Below are 17,531 nucleotides of genomic sequence, written 5' to 3'. Positions count from 1 at the left end.
CGGTTAAATGTGTCCTAAATCCTTGGTTTCGAAAAGTTGGGCAGGGGGAATCTCCAAATCCCAGTTTGCCACACAAACTGTTTTGAATTGTTACCATTTTGCTTTTTTGAGTTAATTATTTATGTAACTGGTTTGGGATGTAGTAATGCCATACTTAAAACACACAGATGCTTTTGTACTTGAAAGATCACAAATGTTTTATAACTGCTGAAAGTAGATTCTGTGAAGAAGTGAGGAGCCTTTTCCCCCCTCTGTGATGTGAATTGCACTACAGTCAACATGACTCATTTCTGTTGACGTTTTTTAGCCTGACATCTGTCAAAATTTACATATGCCTCTGAATAGTGTTTATTGCTGCTTCTCAACCAGCTGGGGTCAATATTGCTGTTACAACACAAGTATTAAACACAGAAATCCTAGGTCAAACATAATATGCCACAGAATCTGAACTTTATTTCACATAGCTGTAAAATGTTTTATCCTCCCAAGTTCCTCCAGTGAGCAACTTCCACAATACCCATTTTCACTTATCAAATACTGAAGGGTGGATAGAGTTATTTAAGTTCTTGCTTTGGGATTGTGTTAATCATTGCAAGTATTTATGATTTTGAAAAATAAAGTAAAGAAATTACTGGATTGGAAAGCTAGTACACAGTTTAGATTTTCACCAAGTATTCCCCCCGCCCCCATTGTTACTCCATTGAAATCATACATGTTGCTTGATTACTTATATCCTTACATTTTGGTTTCTCATTTTTGCCTCCAACTGATGCTTCAGGGGATATCAGTTGTGAGATAAACGTCCTTACTAACTCATTCATATAATGACTCGTATTTGCTACACTAATAATGACCCTATCCCTTGTTTCTGGTACAGCATCAAATTATTATTATTATTATTATTATTATTATTATTATTATTATTATTATTATTTCTCCTCCTCCTCCTCCTTCTCCTTGCTCTGTTCTTCATGTTTTCATACCCATCTCATCTAATTATCAATGCTCTTTTTGTGCTTTGCAGCTTTTGCTTCTTCTTAGCCCCCTTTGTCCCTTGCTTCATCCCATCCAAATTTTCTAATAGCCGCTCCTCATTCTTCAAAGGAAAGTATGTGAGCTAACTACTTGAGGTTTTCATCATAATGTAATTAGTGATTTTTCTAATTAAAGCTTTTAGCTTCCTTTAGAAGATGGTATTATTCCAATAGATGTTTCAATTTTAGAATGATTTTTCAGTACAATTGTCCCTATAAACACTTGTCTTATTTTTCTCTCCAGGGTAAAAGGACAAACTTGCGCAAAGTCGGCTCAGACAGGATTGACCATGGAATGCGAGTGAAATTCAATCCTCTTGCTTTGCTTCTAGATTCCTCTCTTGAGGGAGAATTTGACCTTGTGCAGCGAATCATTTATGAGGTAAGCACCAGTATTGTGTGAGAAACTTTGAACTTCTTTTAGAATTGCATGAATTCTTAGTTATAGTCATATTCAAGGATGGCATATGTGAGTTCCACTTCTGAGCATTGTCAGATGATGATATAATATGGGTTTACATATACAATAAACTGAGAGATATAAGAAGGTACTGTGCTTAATAGAAACATTTACTTAGGGTTCTTTGCCTCTTCCTTTTGCTCCATAGGTTGAAGATCCCAGCTTGCCCAATGATGAGGGCATCACTGCACTTCACAATGCTGTGTGTGCCGGTCACACAGAAATTGTGAAATTCCTGGTACAGTTTGGTGTAAATGTAAATGCTGCAGATAGTGATGGATGGTAAGGGTGATCTTCAGCTTCTTTGAATTCATGTATATAAGTTTATATGCTACTGAAGTCTGATACTGAAGTGTCAGCCAAATTTAATAAAGGATATGAATTGGACTAAATAAATGTGACAATCATAATTCCAGTGCTGCTTCTCTGCCTCACAGGAAAATTCCCTTTATGAACTTTTCATTCCTTGGAGGGAGGAGTTGCCACCAGTTGAATAGAATAGTTGATAATTCAAGCAGCTGTTGAATGATGCTCTGGATTAGACTTACTCTTCTGATGTAAAACAGAGCACTTCAGTTAGAGTTACTGACAGTGTAGGTAGAGCACTCTGTTAGTGAGATGTGGAGGGAAGTTTGGGTTGAGCGATGGCAGAAGTGTGCTTTCTTCAATTGTAGATACCGTAGCATGAATGAAAATGGTTGTCCATATTGGTTATTCACAGCAGTTTCTCCTGCAGAAAGCAGTTGTGGTGAAGTATAGCTGTTACCAATAAAAGGGGTTAAGAATTTTTCCCACCCTCTTCCACGAACTTCAGTTGACCAATGTTTCACATTTTAGTAGTTTTTTTTTTCATGAGTAAAGATATGTGTGAAAAGATAATGAGATGCTTCTTTTTCTTCTTCTTTGCAATTTGTAGGACACCATTGCATTGTGCAGCATCTTGCAATAATGTCCAAGTGTGCAAATTCCTAGTGGAATCTGGTGCTGCTGTGTTTGCCACAACGTACAGTGACTTGCAGACTGCAGCGGACAAGTGTGAAGAAATGGAAGAAGGCTACACACAGTGTTCCCAGTTTCTTTATGGTATGTGCCATAATTTGGCTTCTTTAGAATAGCAGTTATGCTGGAGGTGCATTTCTCTTGGTGTTTAGAAGCTATAGAATAAAGATTGCCTCATAGATAGCAAGTTAAAGCACTGTTAAAGGTTAATGAAAAGTGTTTTTTGGCTTTTGTTTTCTCAGAACTTCTCTGGAGGCAACAACTCTTGTTTCCTTTCTGTTTTAAGGTTTTCTGCTTCTAACTGGGTCAGTTTCTTCTCATTAACTACTGCCTTTCATTTACAATCAGTGACTCTCCTCTGAGATCTCTCTCCTTGGTTTATGTGTTTTCCCAGCTGGAATAAGCCTAGAATGATGAGGCCATAAGACTCTAACGTATTGGTTAGGAATGGATAGGGGAGTTAAATGTGAAAGCGTCAAGTGGAGATTGAAATCAACTGTTCCTTTGTGAATATGAAAGATATAGATTGAGAAGAGTATATTGCAGTAATATTTTAATGGTGTGTTTTTTTGGCTGTTCTGAGATTTAAATATTGCAAGTAGACTCTGGTCATCCACCACTAATGTTTACTTACTATTAAACATCATTGCTTCTGGCATGGAGGTAGATCAGATTGTTTCTGTCTTTCTGCACTTTCCTATGGTATTTTTTTTAATGGATTGAAATCTAACCATCAGCTGTATCTGGAAGGAGCAGGATAGAAATGACGACTTCTTCTTCTTCTTCTTCTTCTTCTTCTTCTTCTTCTTCTTCTTCTTCTTATTATTATTATTATTATTATTATTATTATTATTATTATATAAACCAGAAAGACTTGGTATATTTGACAGCAGTAAAGAAGATACTATGCATTCCTGTGTAATATTTTCCTAATCCCTTTTAGTTGCAAAGAACATACATACATAAAAGCTGCTTCAGCAAGTCTTAATGAATTTAAATTAATCTTTGCTCGGAGAGTTTAAGTGTGCAATCTTATACATTATGCGTTGATGGCTTTAACATCTCTTAAGATGTCACATACTCTTCGATATATTGGGGGAAATGAAATTAACTCTCGACTGCATTCAAATACTTCACTTTGGTTAGTTTTTCTATAATGTACTAATCTACATTGAAGAATGGTGCTAAAACAGATTGCTTATATATCGTGTAGATGTGTGGCCTTCCAGATGATGTTGGACTGCAGCTCCCATGATGCTTCATCATTGGCTGTGCAGTCTAGGGCTGATGGGAGTTGCAGCCCCAAAATATCTGGGGCTACATTTCCTAACTCTGATGTAGAAAGGAGTAAATGGGCAGGATGGGAGGAAGCCTGCTTTAGGAAATCTTTTGAGCAAACTTGCTAAAGAATCCTTGGATAAGCATAGCTGCCTTCCCTGGAGTCAGACCATTGGTTCATGTAGGTCTGATATGGTGACTAGTAGCAGTTTTCTAAGGTCTCAGTCTTTCCCAGTCATTGCTGTATCATAAATCCTTCCAGTGGAGATACAAAATATCGAACTTGGGGCATACATGTACAGAATGTATATTTTCCCAGTAAGCTTGGATTGTACCTCTGTTGCCTAACTCCATACCCTAGGACTCTTGTGTTGACATATCTACCCAGAACCATACTGTTGTATTCATATAGTGTGTTATCTGTATTACTCTTGCTCTTATAATTAATTGCATGCAAGACACCCTTGGCCATTGAAAGTGTGGTGATGGATGGTAAGGGTGATCTTCAACTTCTTTGAATGAGCAGATATGGGTTAATGTGCTACTTGATCGTTTTGGTGTGGTGGGTGTTATAATTGAGGGGTCATCCAAATTTAATAAATGATCTGAAACGGAATAAAGAAATGTGATAATCACAATTCCATTGCTGCTTCTCTCATAAATTCCCTTTATGAACTTTTCATATGTTGGAGGGAGGAGTTGGCACCAATTGAATAGAATAGTAGATGGAAGCAGTGAGATGGACTAACTGTTGACCCACTCACAAGATTGAGCTGTGGGTACGATCCACTATTCAGAATGTTTTTACCCTTAGTGGTATAAATGACAGGGATTTCTACTGGGTGGTAAATTCCCATAAGTGTAGGCCAAACAAATGAAGGAAAACCTTGTTGAATTGAAAAGTAGAAAATGGATATGAGAACTGAATAATTTTTGCAATAGATATGATGATGGAACTAAGGGGAAAAAATCATGTTTGTCTATTTTGTTCATTGCAGCAGATTATTTACTTAGTATGGACAAAATATTTACTTCATTACTGGAGAGAAGCAATAATTCTGTGACTGCAGATGGTGTGTTAATTGCTGCAGTCTTCAGGCAATATTTTCACACTTTGAGTTGCATACTAGTTTATTCATACCATTTTGATCCTATAATTGCTTGGACATTCCTGCAACCTGTTCAAAAAACTCTTTAATATGTTTATAATTCCTATGTTTGCTCTTGCCTTTCCCAGGACTATTAATTCTGATTATACAGTTCAAGTTTTTGAGCTAGTCATCATGAGGCAAACTGTGGTTTCATATCAGATGTGACTAAGTTTTGGCTTCTCTGTTGTAGGAGTACAAGAAAAAATGGGAATAATGAACAAAGGAGTGGTCTATGCTCTCTGGGATTATGAAGCTCAGAATGATGATGAACTGTCCATGAGAGGAGGAGACTGCATGACAGTCCTTCGCCGGGAAGATGAAGAAGAAATAGAGTGGTGGTGGGCACAGCTAAGCGACAAGGAAGGATACGTGCCACGCAACTTACTTGGGGTAGGTAGAAACAGTTACCATCAAACTATTCACACAGCTAAAACTGGCCCAAGAACCAGCTGTTTCAAGTTTTATAGCACATATTTTTGGCATGCCAGAGTGGTGGAACAGTATTGTAAATTCCTTTCTATCTGTAGAATTGAGTGGTTGTGCCTATCTACAACCTTGATGTCTTTCCCAAAAGGTTCCCGTGCATGAAATCAGTCATGCAGTTGCTTAAATGGTACCTCTTTACAGGGTAATTCACCCCCTCATATGTAACAAACAGTTACATTTCTTTGATAATTTCAGTTGTTCATTATGTTGTATTGGAGCATGTGATATATTGGAAATAATATTTTGAATGATTATACAAATTTGTCTGCCATCAAACTGGACCCTAAAACAACAACAACAACAACAACAACAACATATCTTTAAAATAGAAACAAAAAGGTGATTTTGCTGTGAAAATGCAGGATTTATTATACTGGAATCCAAGGGATCTAACAAGAGCCTTGATTAATCCCCAAACATTTGTGAGAGACCTGACTTTTTGATGAAAACCTCCTTACATGGCTGCTGCTTGTGTGTTCTATTTCTTTCCTATCTTTCTCCAAGAAGGAAAGCATCTAAAGCATTCTTACAGTATTTGATCAGCTACATATTTTACTTTGCATAAAATTAGTGCATTTTTATGGGAGGAAAGGTAGTAGACTCTTAGTGAAATATACAAGCTTCGATTCCCTTCCCTATTTTTGTTTGTTTGTTTGTGAAATTGAGGCATGTCCCTTTGGTGGCCTTTTAAAACAGTAGCTAAGTGCTCCAGTTTAAGTCCTACTTAGAGTAGACCCATGGAAGTGAATGGGATGTTAGTCAAAATTAATTTGTCCCATTAATTTCAGTAGGTCTACTGTAAGTAGGACTTACATTGAGTTTAACTCAAGTATAATTTGAACACTGAATTGTGGCAGTTATGTCTTATATGTCAGTATGTGTTTCTCTTTTTGACTTTACTCAATTTTCAGGTGTTTGCTAATCACTTTTGGGATCCGTAAAAGTTCAATAACAAGTAAAGGCAATATATAACAGTGATGAATGCATTTGATTTCTCCTTTTCTGTTCTTCATGGCACTGTACACAGCTTTTTTCCCATTTGTATCATTCTTGGCCCCTCCATGCTACAGTAAAACTGTAGCAGATGGACTTTGGCATCACTTTATTTATAATTCCTCTCTTTCTTAATCTCTTTATACATGTCTAGTATCTCTGGTCCAGCAGATAATCCTTCAGTGCTGGCAGAGTTTTAGCTTGTCTTGGTTTCAGCTGATTGGTATTTGATGATCAGCATCTTCACAGATTATCCGTGTATTCACAAACATGAACATTTTCAAAAGGCAGCTTTGAAGAATGGAATCCTAGGTTTTCAAAATGAGCTTTATAAATGGAATACCCTCGCTTCACCCTTATATTTGTCAGAAATACTGCCTTCTGCTGCTGCTGCTTATCTGTCCTTAAAATGCTTCTTTCAGAAAGTATATCTTTAAAATCCTTGAGACTACCTTCAGCATTTTTTCCCTTTTCTTCAAGCAACACTTTTTAAAATAGTGTGAAATGGACATATCTGCTGGAATTTTGCTTTTGTTTCAAAATGATTCTGACATTTGTGTCTTCTGAACCATAGTCCCACCTATTTAAGCTTCATTACCCATAGTTAATTTACTCATTTCCTTTACTCAAGTCCTTCCTTGACTAGCCAGTGATTAATAGTCTGCCATTATTGGTATTGGATGTGGCATCAGGATTTGGAGGTTTTCAAGAAGGATGCAGATACGCTGGAGGGGGTTCAGAGGAGGGTCTGGAAACAAAGCCCTATGAGGAGAGACTGAAAGAACTGGGCATGTTTAACCTGGAGAAGAGAAGACTGAGGGGAGACATGATAGCACTCTTTAAATACTTGAAAGGTTGTCACACAGAGGAGGGCCAGGATCTCTTCTCGATCCTCCCAGGACACTGAATAATGGGCTCAAGTTACTGGAAGCCAGATTCTGGCTGGACTTCAGGAAAAACTTCCTGACTGTTAGAGCAGTATGACAATGGGACCAATTACCTAGTGAGGTCGTGGGCTCTCCCACACTAGAGGCATTCAAGGCAGCTGGACAGCTATCTGTTAAATATGCTTCCAGGTAGATTCCTGCATTGAGTAGGGGGTTGGACTCGATGACAGTATAGGCCCTCTCCAACTCTACTATTCTATGATTCTGTAGTACTACTACTCTGATGGTTTTTTTTAAAATACAAGGCTAGGGAAGCAGCACAACGAACACAATTAATGATGTCTACTGAGGAGGATGAAAGCTGTTGATGGTATAGAAGCATGGCAACTTTAGGAAGAATAAAACACTGTAATGAGAGATGAAAAAGGTAGAACATGTGGCATTTCCCCCCAATAAACAAGCTTTGACTTTAAAAAGTGGCTGTGAGCTGAAATTGCCCCCACCCCAACTATGCTCCTATGGGCATTTCCCAGAAGGCAAATTGGTGAGACTAAAAAAAGTAAGTTGCCCAAGAATCTTAAGTACACGGCAGAGGTAGGGCTGAGCTCCAAAACCCAAAACTGCTCTTTTGAACCCAAATAAAGAGGGCAGCACTTTGCTTTCCAGCATGGCAACCTTCCAGTTTAATTTTTTTTAAATCTTAGGAAGTAAAACAAAACTAGGGGAGGGACAGGGGCCTGGTTGGCACTGAGAAAGGTGTCAGTGGGCACCACATTGGAGTCCCCAGCCTTACAGCTTTGCAATGCAGACTACACAGGCACTACCAAACCACAGCTGATTGTCCTGTTGTAGAAGCTGTTAGGAACAAAAGCTGGAAAAGTACCTTTGAATGTGTGTACACTGTAGGGCTTAGAAGTGCATCGGAAACTTTGCTTTTAGAAATCTCCACGGACATGTCCTTGTGTGATGAAAATAGGATGTTCTTCAATCCTTAGTACCAATAATGGTTTTATGCAGCTTGCTTTCCCATTTCATAGCTCAACAAGGATTGCAGATCACAAGAACTTGGTTACTCTTGGCCTATCCCTATAAAACTTTGGCTTCTTTAGGAAAGCCACAAAATACCAAACTACTGAGCTGCTTGAATGTTGGCCTTATGGCTTCCACTTACTGTTAAGCATTTGTAGTGAAACAATCTCTAGCAAACAGTAATACTTGGAGACACCACTCTACAAATTAAGGGCTAGAAGATGCTAGAAGGAGATGCAGTTTATATTGCTTTCGTTGTTGATCAATTTCCTCAGACAAATATATTTAAAACGTGTTGGGAATTATTCATTAAATTATAATTGTGCCTAATTTGCATTACCTGTTGCATTTTTCCTGTGCTTCCAGCAAACACAGCTCACAGGAGAGAAATTTTCCTCCGTGGAAAATTTGGGGGAAGGAAAGGCTATGTAGTTTCTCTTGCTTCCTATTTGTCTTTGCAGAAGCCAGCAGTTTGCACACACTGCAAAAGCCCAGCACAGAGAGAAACCCATACCCATCACCCAAATTCTCTGCACATGCTCCAGGACTCTAAAAGGAGAAGGTGTGGTGGTGATGATCATAAATTGTGGCTGGTTAATAAGCCAGGCCTAAATTTGTGCACCCCTGACTGTCAGTTCCATGCATCGAAATGACATATTCAAAGGCCAAAATAGAAGTTATGGTTGCCAATAGAGACTATTGCCATGGTTCAATCCCCCTCACATCAATAGGGCTGCAAAGCGGTCTTCCTGACATAAACAGAGTGTATTCCAGAGCACTTGGCATAATAATTATTACATCATTAGGTAGCACTTCACAGAATACAAGAGCATAGATCTCAGCGCAGAAGAGCTTACCATCTAAAATATATCACAAGAAACGGGGAAAAAAGATAGAAATGGAAGCAGGGAAAGAATTAAAGGGTTATAGGAGAGCTCCTTTAGATAGTGTGAATGGCCAACAACAACAACAAAAACTTCTATCATAAACCTCAGGATTCTACTACTAATAAAATTACACCTGTTGAGTTAATAACTAAACTTGATGAGGTCTTCAATTGTGCATAATTTCAAACTGATCCAATACAAATTGCCATAAGTACAGCAGTTAAAAAGTGGTGAAAGTTAACATTTTTGTACTGGTTAATCCAAGCTGTGGTCAGTCCGTTCGTTTCTGTCCACCACGCTGCCGCGAAGATCATCTTCTTGGCTCGCCGCTCTGACCATGTTACTCCACTTCTGAAATCTCTTCATTGGTTTCCAATTCACTTCAGAATCCAATATAAACTTCTCCTGTTGACCTTCAAAGCTTTCCACGGTCTAGCTCCGCCCTATCTCTCCTCTCTCATCTCAAACTATTGCCCTGCTCGTGCTCTTCGCTCCTCTGACGCCATGTTTCTCACCTGCCCAAGGGTCTCTACTTCCCTTGCTCGGCTTAGTCCATTCTCTTCTGCTGCCCCTTACGCCTGGAACGCTCTTCCAGAACATTTGAGAACTACAAGTTCAATCACAGCTTTTAAAGCTCAGCTAAAAACTTTTCTTTTTCCTAAAGCTTTTAAAACTTGATGTTGCTCAGACTTTAGACTGTTAGTTATACTGTTATACTGTTAGTTTTACCCTACCCTGTGCCTGTTTCCATTCTCTTCCCCTCCTTATTGCTTTACTATGATTTTATTAGAATGTAAGCCTATGCGGCAGGGCCTTGCTATTTACTGTTATACTCTGTACAGCACCATGTGCATTGATGGTGCTATATAAATAAATAAATAATAATAATAATAATAATAATAATAATAATAATAATAATAAATATCACTTTCAAATTTTGTGATAAACAACTAATGTTTGGGCTTGTGGAAGAGGTCGTTTGATGATATTCTGAGCAGTGGTATAAAAGTTATCAGGGGTTTTCTGCCCCATGAAAAACGATGGCAGCAGCTGCTGGTAGAGTTATGTTGGCTATGCTCAGTTTCACTCAGAAACTAGAATGCTGCCAGTATTTCGAAACAAATTCCAGTATTCCTGTCAGCATTCTGACAGTGTGGAAGGGGTAGCAGGAAACCACCAACTGAGATAAGAATGAGGTAATTTTTAAGGCTGAGGAAATCACTCTCACTGATTGACAGATCAATAATGAAGGTAGCGAGGAAAAGGAAAAAGCTATGCTGGAATCATGTGCAAGCTTACTCAGGGACATAGCTGTTCATTTGTACACATATACTCAGTTAATGGCTTGTTCATGGGTTTTTTTTTAGTTTGTGTTTCTCAGAATACTGTCATAAGCTCCTCTTTAAAAACCAGGGAAACTGAATGATTAAAACAAACCTGCAGGTTTAAGAATAGAGTTATGGCTATGGCTATCTCTTGCTGGCTCAAATGCCACAAAGCCAGGAAATTGGAAGGTAATGCTGGACATGCCCTGTGATCCGTAATGATGTGCAGTGTCACAAATTGTGCTTGCTTATAAGCAACAAACAGGTATGGGTCAACTCACATCGTTCTTCCAGAAATACAGTGAGGTTCAGATACTTCATAAAGCAATTCAGGACTAAGACAACATGGGACATCTTTGCTGGTCCCAGGCACTCCATCCTCCACATCTGCATTTGGGATTGAAAGATTAGGAAAAGTGTGGGTGCATGGAGGATAAATTGTAAGCAAGCACATTTTGTGATACTGCGCCAAGTCATTACTATCACGGAGCAGGCACTTCCAATTTCCTGGCTTTATGGAGCCAACTTGAGATAACTTTAACTACGGTTTTAGACCAGCAGATGTTTTGATAATTGAATATGCAATTCTTTCAGTTGAATATATTTAGGCTTGGTTAAAGGTATCTTCTTGTCTTTTGGAATCATAAAGTCATTGGCTGTTTTGGATTATAACAGGAGGTCCAGTGCACTTGGGAAATATTGTTCAGTATTGTTATCCTATTGATAACGAACTATGAGTAACTGAGAACATAACTTTAAATGTCTTCTGTTTATAAAGGACTGACATACATTCTGTTGCTCAGTGTGCTTGTGTCAATCTATTGTTGTACCTCTCTGAATTAACCTAAACACTCAGTGCAGCTTGGAATCTTCTAAAGCATTGCATCTCATACTTGCTGATCTGTTGCTACAGTTGATAGTGCTCTATAGACTATTAGTTCCCAGGAGTCTAGCAACAATTTTTAAACGAATTACTAAAAAATTTCTTTTTGCTTAATGGATGCAAAAAATGGATGCACATAGTATGTGTTCTACTAAAGATGAGTTGCATAAGATAGTATGCACTAACACAACTGAAATATTCCTTTTATATTTACAAATTCTTGAAACGTATTTTATGCAACTTGAATTGCTTTTTTAAAACTCTCTCTCTTTCCCCCCCAGCTCTACCCTAGGATTAAGCCAAGGCAAAGAAGCCTGGCATGAAAACATTTGGAAGCAATTTTCTGAAGTACCAGCCACAGAATGATTTTATCTTTTTGCTAGAAAAAAAAATGCATTTTTGTGTTGGCACCAATTTCATGAAACTTACTTCGATTTCAATGTGATATGAAAGCAACACTGAATATGTTTTGAAACAGATGAAGGATACACTGCATTCACAAATGGTGGAAAATATTCCCCAATCTGGAATGCTACTTTCAAGCAAATGAACTTGTCTCCATTTAGGCAAACTAAGCCTAATGGCGAATCACTGCCTGGTCTGCCTTTGCAGATGGCTTCCCCACTCTTCCCTTTGGATTCTCTCTTGATGGTACATTACAATCGTTACCCTAGACAGTCACTGTTCTTATGCTCCTTGCATTCCCTCCTTTAGAAACTGCGCCAATATAAGTCAGCCAAGCTATTCATACAAAAATTAATATCAAACCTTCTGCTTATGAAATGTGTCTTAGTAGCAGAGTTAACTGTATGAATGCATCTTAAAATAAGGAACCTAAACCAATTCTCTGAGCAATAACTTTTAAAGTGCAGTAGCATTTTAGGATTCCAAAGTATTTGAAATATATGCTATCTCACAGGTAATGTAGCTTATAGTGTTTTTTAAAAAGTCTTTTGTAATTTGGATATTAAATGTCGAAAATCTGTGTAGACCGTACATCTCACAAATTTTGTTACAACTATCTTTTTATTCTTAACTGTGATTAAATTTTTGCTTCAGAAATACCAATTTGCCTGGTGTCAAGTTTTAACACTCAGCCATACAGTGCTTTTGTCATTGAGCTGACCTCCTCTGCTGACGTGGACACATTAAAGGCTACAATTTGCAACTCCGTATCTTGTCAGCATTCTGTGGTTATTAGGTTTGGAAGATGTTCCCTTTGACTTGTAACTTCTATAAATTACATGGCACCTGATATCTGAGCCCTCATCAGTTTATCCCAAATTGATTAGTTTATATTGCTGGGCTTAGGGTGGGGGCGGATTTGAAAAGGACACCCCTTGTACTAAAATGGTTTTCTTGTATCTAATATTAGCAACAGCCTGCCTTCTTGAATTATGATGGATCTGCCAGGCTTCAATTCTGTGGCCTTGAACTACAATATTCCCCCCCTCCCCAAGACAGCTTTTTCATTGGAGGGTTAGAGGCCAAGATATCTGCTGACCATAATTCCTCACCCTCATTTAACAAACCTTTATTGTTTCTTGTTTAAAAGCCTTCCATGTAAGTCAGTGTTCCAGTAAGAGGGGCAGAGCTATTGCAAGGTTTTCCAGTCATCTATGATCCTATCTTGAAATTTGCTTTCCAGCTTCTTTTTGTTCCTATCCCAGTACGCCTGCAGAGTGATGTGAGATCTGCTGTGTGTGCACATTGTATATTTTAAAAGTGGCATTCTCATCTGAAACTCTTATGTCAAAATGCTTTAAAAGAAAAACTGGAAAAAACAATAATATTCTTGTACATGTTGTTAAAGTGCATTGAGTGCAACATGCTAATTAATCATTTTTTTAACAAAGTAACTCGCTTGTGTTAGGAACAGGAAAGTGAATGGTCCATTGCCTTTCTCTGTAATCTCAAGAGTTCTGAAATGGCCTTTGCCTTGTCTCTGAGAGTATGTGATATATTATTCCCTTAAGCCTTTTTAGGCCAGGAACATTACCAATATCCAAAAATACCATGAGCTATAATTTTCTGAAATGACAGACTTACCACTGCTACACTTAAGAGGCAACATATGACAACAGTAGACAATTTGGCACTGCATAAACGCAAGAAATTTATTCCATTCTCAGAAGTTAAAAATGTTACTAGCTCAGCTGACTTTATAATTGCTTTTTAAAAATCTCCCATATTAGGAAAGGCAAAGTATCTTGAAGTCATTCGTGAAAAGGAATATTATAACATGACATAATTTAGTTGCCGTATTCTGCTACCATCATTTCTGAGCAGCTGCTGAGATACAGTAGTTCTGTTTGGCAGCAGCTTTGTTTTGTGATGATCAAGTGTAAACCTCTTGATTTTATTTGAGATTTACAGGGGTCTTGCCCATCAAACAGGCAATAGTGCTTACTTGGTATAATTTAAGAGCTGATTCTCCATCTTTAAGATGATGGTCAAAGCTTAAAAATCATTTGAATAATATTAAAATCTAAAGGATGGTGTGTTTTGGGGATGTGAAGTAGTTACTACCATCCTATATATGGGTGGCAAAGTCAATGCAGTTCATTAAATACTGGCATGAGTTTCAGTTGGCTAGCATAAACACTGGTCTTTAATCCCTGTAGCTTGTGGTTGTAAGAAGTACATTGTATAACTTGCTTTTAGAGTTTATAATTCCTAATCATTAAAGTCTGAATAACATACATTGCACTTGGCCTTCTTAAAAGTGGAGGTTATTTTCTTAAAAGACCTGTGTTGAGATTTCATTTAAACTTTAATTTCTTATAACAAACATGGAAATAGCTTAAGCGAATAAAATTATACAAAAAGTTAAAGCTTGTATATTGAAGCTACTTCCACTGTGCTTTCATTTTGCTTTTCAATATTCTTCCTCTCCTTCAGCAGCTTCATTCATAAATATAAGGTACACATTAGTGTTGAAATATAATAGCACTTCTTCTTTTTTTGCATGTTTCATATTGGTCATAAACTGATGCTCATGTTCCCAGGAGAAGTCCTTAACTGAGGTCCATTGGTTCTTCATATGATAGTAAAGCACACCCACTATGGGACAGAAGGAAAAACATAATATAAGTTAGCTTGAATAAACTTGGTACAGTTAAGATCAACTTCGCCGAAGTATTTAGCAACTTCCTAAAAGGAAATGTATCTATCCACAAAAAAGCACTTGAGGCAAAAAAGGGAAGTTTAACTCAATCTATAGATGAAATTTGTGGTCACTTTTTTCTCAGCCTTTTTAGAGATTCCAGCTACAAAAGGTAAGAACTGGCACTACTCTGCTATAACTGATGAAATTAAATGACTAGCCTTCATAAAGGCCATATGTCCCTGTGCAAATTCCTCTGTGATTTATCTCTAGGTAATGGGAATGGTGTACATAATGTCAGATGACACAGGTTGTGATTTGTTTCCCTATCAAAAGTTTTAACATTGCTCCCTTGTGGAAAGGTGGGGGGAGACATGACGACAACCTTTTGGAAATGGCTAATACGGGGTTCCACAATGTTTTTGGACCTGTGGGCTCATTTGGGAATTTGAGATACTGCTGTGGGCACCACCACAAAATGACGAGTCAGTGGATCGCCACTTTGGCATCTACGGATCCTAGGTTTTACTGAACAAAAATGTTTGCTTTGTGTCTATTGGACACCACAATATCTCTTTAATCAGGGATTGCATAATTCAGCTAATTGCTGGCACTGCAATACAGCTAACACTTCTTTTAAATATATGTTTTGGCAATGTTCAGTAGTTGCTTCTTTTTGCAGGGAGGTTATTACACAGAAAAAATATTGTACTGGAACAGTGTTCAATATTCATTGAGAATAGAGTGCAATCCCATGGAGCCAATCATCAGCCCCCCAAACTCGAAGGCTGACAGCTACCCAATGCAGGGCAACTGGAGCACAGAGGCAATCCTCACCTCTGGGCACCCTGCAATTTTGCCTGTATAGCTCGGGAGATCTGGAGTGGGAGTCAGAGGCCACGTAGGAAACTGTGTAATGCGGCTTCTGCAATCTCCTCTCCCCACCCCTTTTCCCTGTCTCTGCACAGGAGGCGTGGTTTCTGGGAATCGTGATCACAGCCCTGGCTCCAACCATGGTTCCCAGAAACCAAAAAAATCCTATGGCTATAGGACTGCACAAGTACACGCTTTTAAAATTATTTACCTGCTTCATGGAAATTAACAATTGGCGGCCTAAATGGATTCTCTGAACCCTTTTGACAGCTAAAAGACTAATATTACAATATTAGGAGGATAAACACTCATCTCCTATAATGCTATGGATTGAGGACCTTACATCATTTCAGTATTTGAAATGGTTGCATATAGACATCACGTCCAAATAGATACTTATTTGGCCCACTTTTGTTGTGCCCCATGTATAATTGCTAGAAAGTTTTATGCATTTCATACAAATCCATGTATGTACATTATAAAAAGAGGAACATAAATATTTTTCGAGTGACCCCTGGGTTAGCATCTTCCCAGATAATAATGAAATGCATTAAGAGTAGAAAATGTATGAGGGATACTGTAAAATAATAGATACACAACTTAACTAACTGTACTTGTCCCTAGTTTCTGCTCATCCATGTGATTATCTGCCACCGTACAAATGTCTTCTACCACTTGCACTCACATAGATCAGGTCTGTGCTCATTTTGCCCTTTGGACACCCCCCTCCCACTTTGCAGAGCATATTTTTTAAGGCATCTGGAGTGACTTTGGAATGCCAAAAGGGTCATAATAAGTCTCTTTTCAAGCTAATTTGGAACCTTTTCATGCTCCATACTAGCTACAGAGCACTGAAATAGCCAGAAGTTCAAAATGACTGCTTATGGGTTTTGTTTTGTTTTAAAGAGGTGTTGTTTTTTGCAATTTGGGGGGGGGCGGGCAGCCTGCCGCTTGCACGTTGCCTACCCCTGCCATAGATAAAGGAGGCCATACCTAACTATGAGCTGTTGTCACAGTAATCGTGTGCAACTGGATTATTCACATGCTACTTCTATGTGAATGTAAGCAAAAGCAAGGTAGAGAATGCTGGCAGACATGATACCTAGTGCTGTTTCTGCCTTTGGTGCACTTGCAGACAAGTAATTTGAAAGATTGGGAGCCAATTCACACATTTTCATTTTCAAAGACGCAGGAGCGCAAGTGACTTCTGGATCTGCCACAACTTTATGTCTGTCGGGAAGAGGTATGTGCAAAGCAATAATGTGCAAAATTGCATATTATTTTACTAAGGTGCAATGAAGGTAAGTATCCAAGTTGAACACAAAAAGAATAATTTCAGGATGCTCTAAATGACTATTAATGAAAAGTGTGATGCATTCAGCCTCTTTCTGTAGTATTAGGCCTTCAAAGGGTTAAAAAAATCTTATAACAGATTGTGCCATAAACACTAGCAACTGTGTTTATAGCACATGGCAATCTGATAAGCCTCTCTGCAGACATGCTTATAACCCTTCAAAAAAGGCCAAATATTACAGTAAGAGGCCGAAACATGTCGGGCTTTTCATCAATAAATTCCCTTACAGTATCCTGTGATTTTTCTCTCTTTGTGTACATTATTTTACTACAGAGCTCTGAAAATGGATGACGTGCATGTAAACGGTTTGCGCATTGCTTTTGACATGCAAGCGTGATCTGTGCATGCAAAAAATGAGGTTGGAGAGAGCAGTGTGGGTGTCTGACCTGGTGGCTGTGCATGCTCCCTAAGGTGCTTTGTTGTGTGATCCAGCTCATAGTTACAGGCAAATCCCCGTCTTAGTGTTGTGCAGAAATCGCTGCCCTGTGCTTTCGAGCCCACAAACATGTCTGTATTTCTGATCAGCGTTTACGAGCTCAGCAAGAAACCATGCATGCCTCAGATACTTGGCAAAAAGTGTCTGGCGTAGAAGCAGAGCACGCGTGTTGAGATTGCCAATTAAATACAAATACAAACACTTTGGAGCACTTCCACCAAAGTGACTTTAGCCTGTGCCAAAGCTGTGCTGTTTGATCTTGACAGGCTTGTTAACTTACAGTGACAAGATTCATCTGTATTGTTCCTGTTTTCTCAGTATCCAGTTTCTTAAATATCTCTGTGGGGGTG

The 17,531-nt window shown here is 38.4% G+C and overlaps 2 protein-coding genes across 3 annotated transcripts in view; one reads left to right on the top strand and one right to left on the bottom strand.

The window, feature by feature from the left end:
- Window positions 1-12,476, top strand: part of TP53BP2 (tumor protein p53 binding protein 2) — a 65,005-nt gene extending 52,529 nt beyond the window's left edge. For both annotated transcript variants that reach the window (XM_063124111.1, XM_063124110.1), the window contains 5 exons: window positions 1,279-1,416; window positions 1,643-1,776; window positions 2,411-2,577; window positions 5,113-5,312; window positions 11,694-12,476. In XM_063124111.1, coding sequence (XP_062980181.1) covers window positions 1,279-1,416; window positions 1,643-1,776; window positions 2,411-2,577; window positions 5,113-5,312; window positions 11,694-11,735 — 681 coding nt within the window. In that variant the 3' untranslated portion in view covers window positions 11,736-12,476. The remainder of the gene's footprint in view (window positions 1-1,278; window positions 1,417-1,642; window positions 1,777-2,410; window positions 2,578-5,112; window positions 5,313-11,693) is intronic.
- Window positions 12,477-12,559: 83 nt separating this feature from the next.
- The window catches only part of LOC134397443 (calpain-2 catalytic subunit), a 51,166-nt gene continuing 46,194 nt past the window's right edge, over window positions 12,560-17,531 (bottom strand). Inside the window, exons 19-20 of the mRNA XM_063124112.1 lie at window positions 17,462-17,520; window positions 12,560-14,475 (exon numbers count right to left, since the gene is read on the bottom strand). Coding sequence (XP_062980182.1) covers window positions 14,452-14,475; window positions 17,462-17,520 — 83 coding nt within the window. The 3' untranslated portion in view covers window positions 12,560-14,451. The remainder of the gene's footprint in view (window positions 14,476-17,461; window positions 17,521-17,531) is intronic.

Source organism: Elgaria multicarinata, chromosome 4 (assembly GCF_023053635.1).
Source record: "Elgaria multicarinata webbii isolate HBS135686 ecotype San Diego chromosome 4, rElgMul1.1.pri, whole genome shotgun sequence".
Lineage (NCBI taxonomy): Eukaryota > Metazoa > Chordata > Lepidosauria > Squamata > Anguidae > Elgaria > Elgaria multicarinata.
The sequence above is the reverse complement of the archived record's forward strand: the minus strand, read 5'-3'. Positions and strand labels throughout refer to the sequence as shown.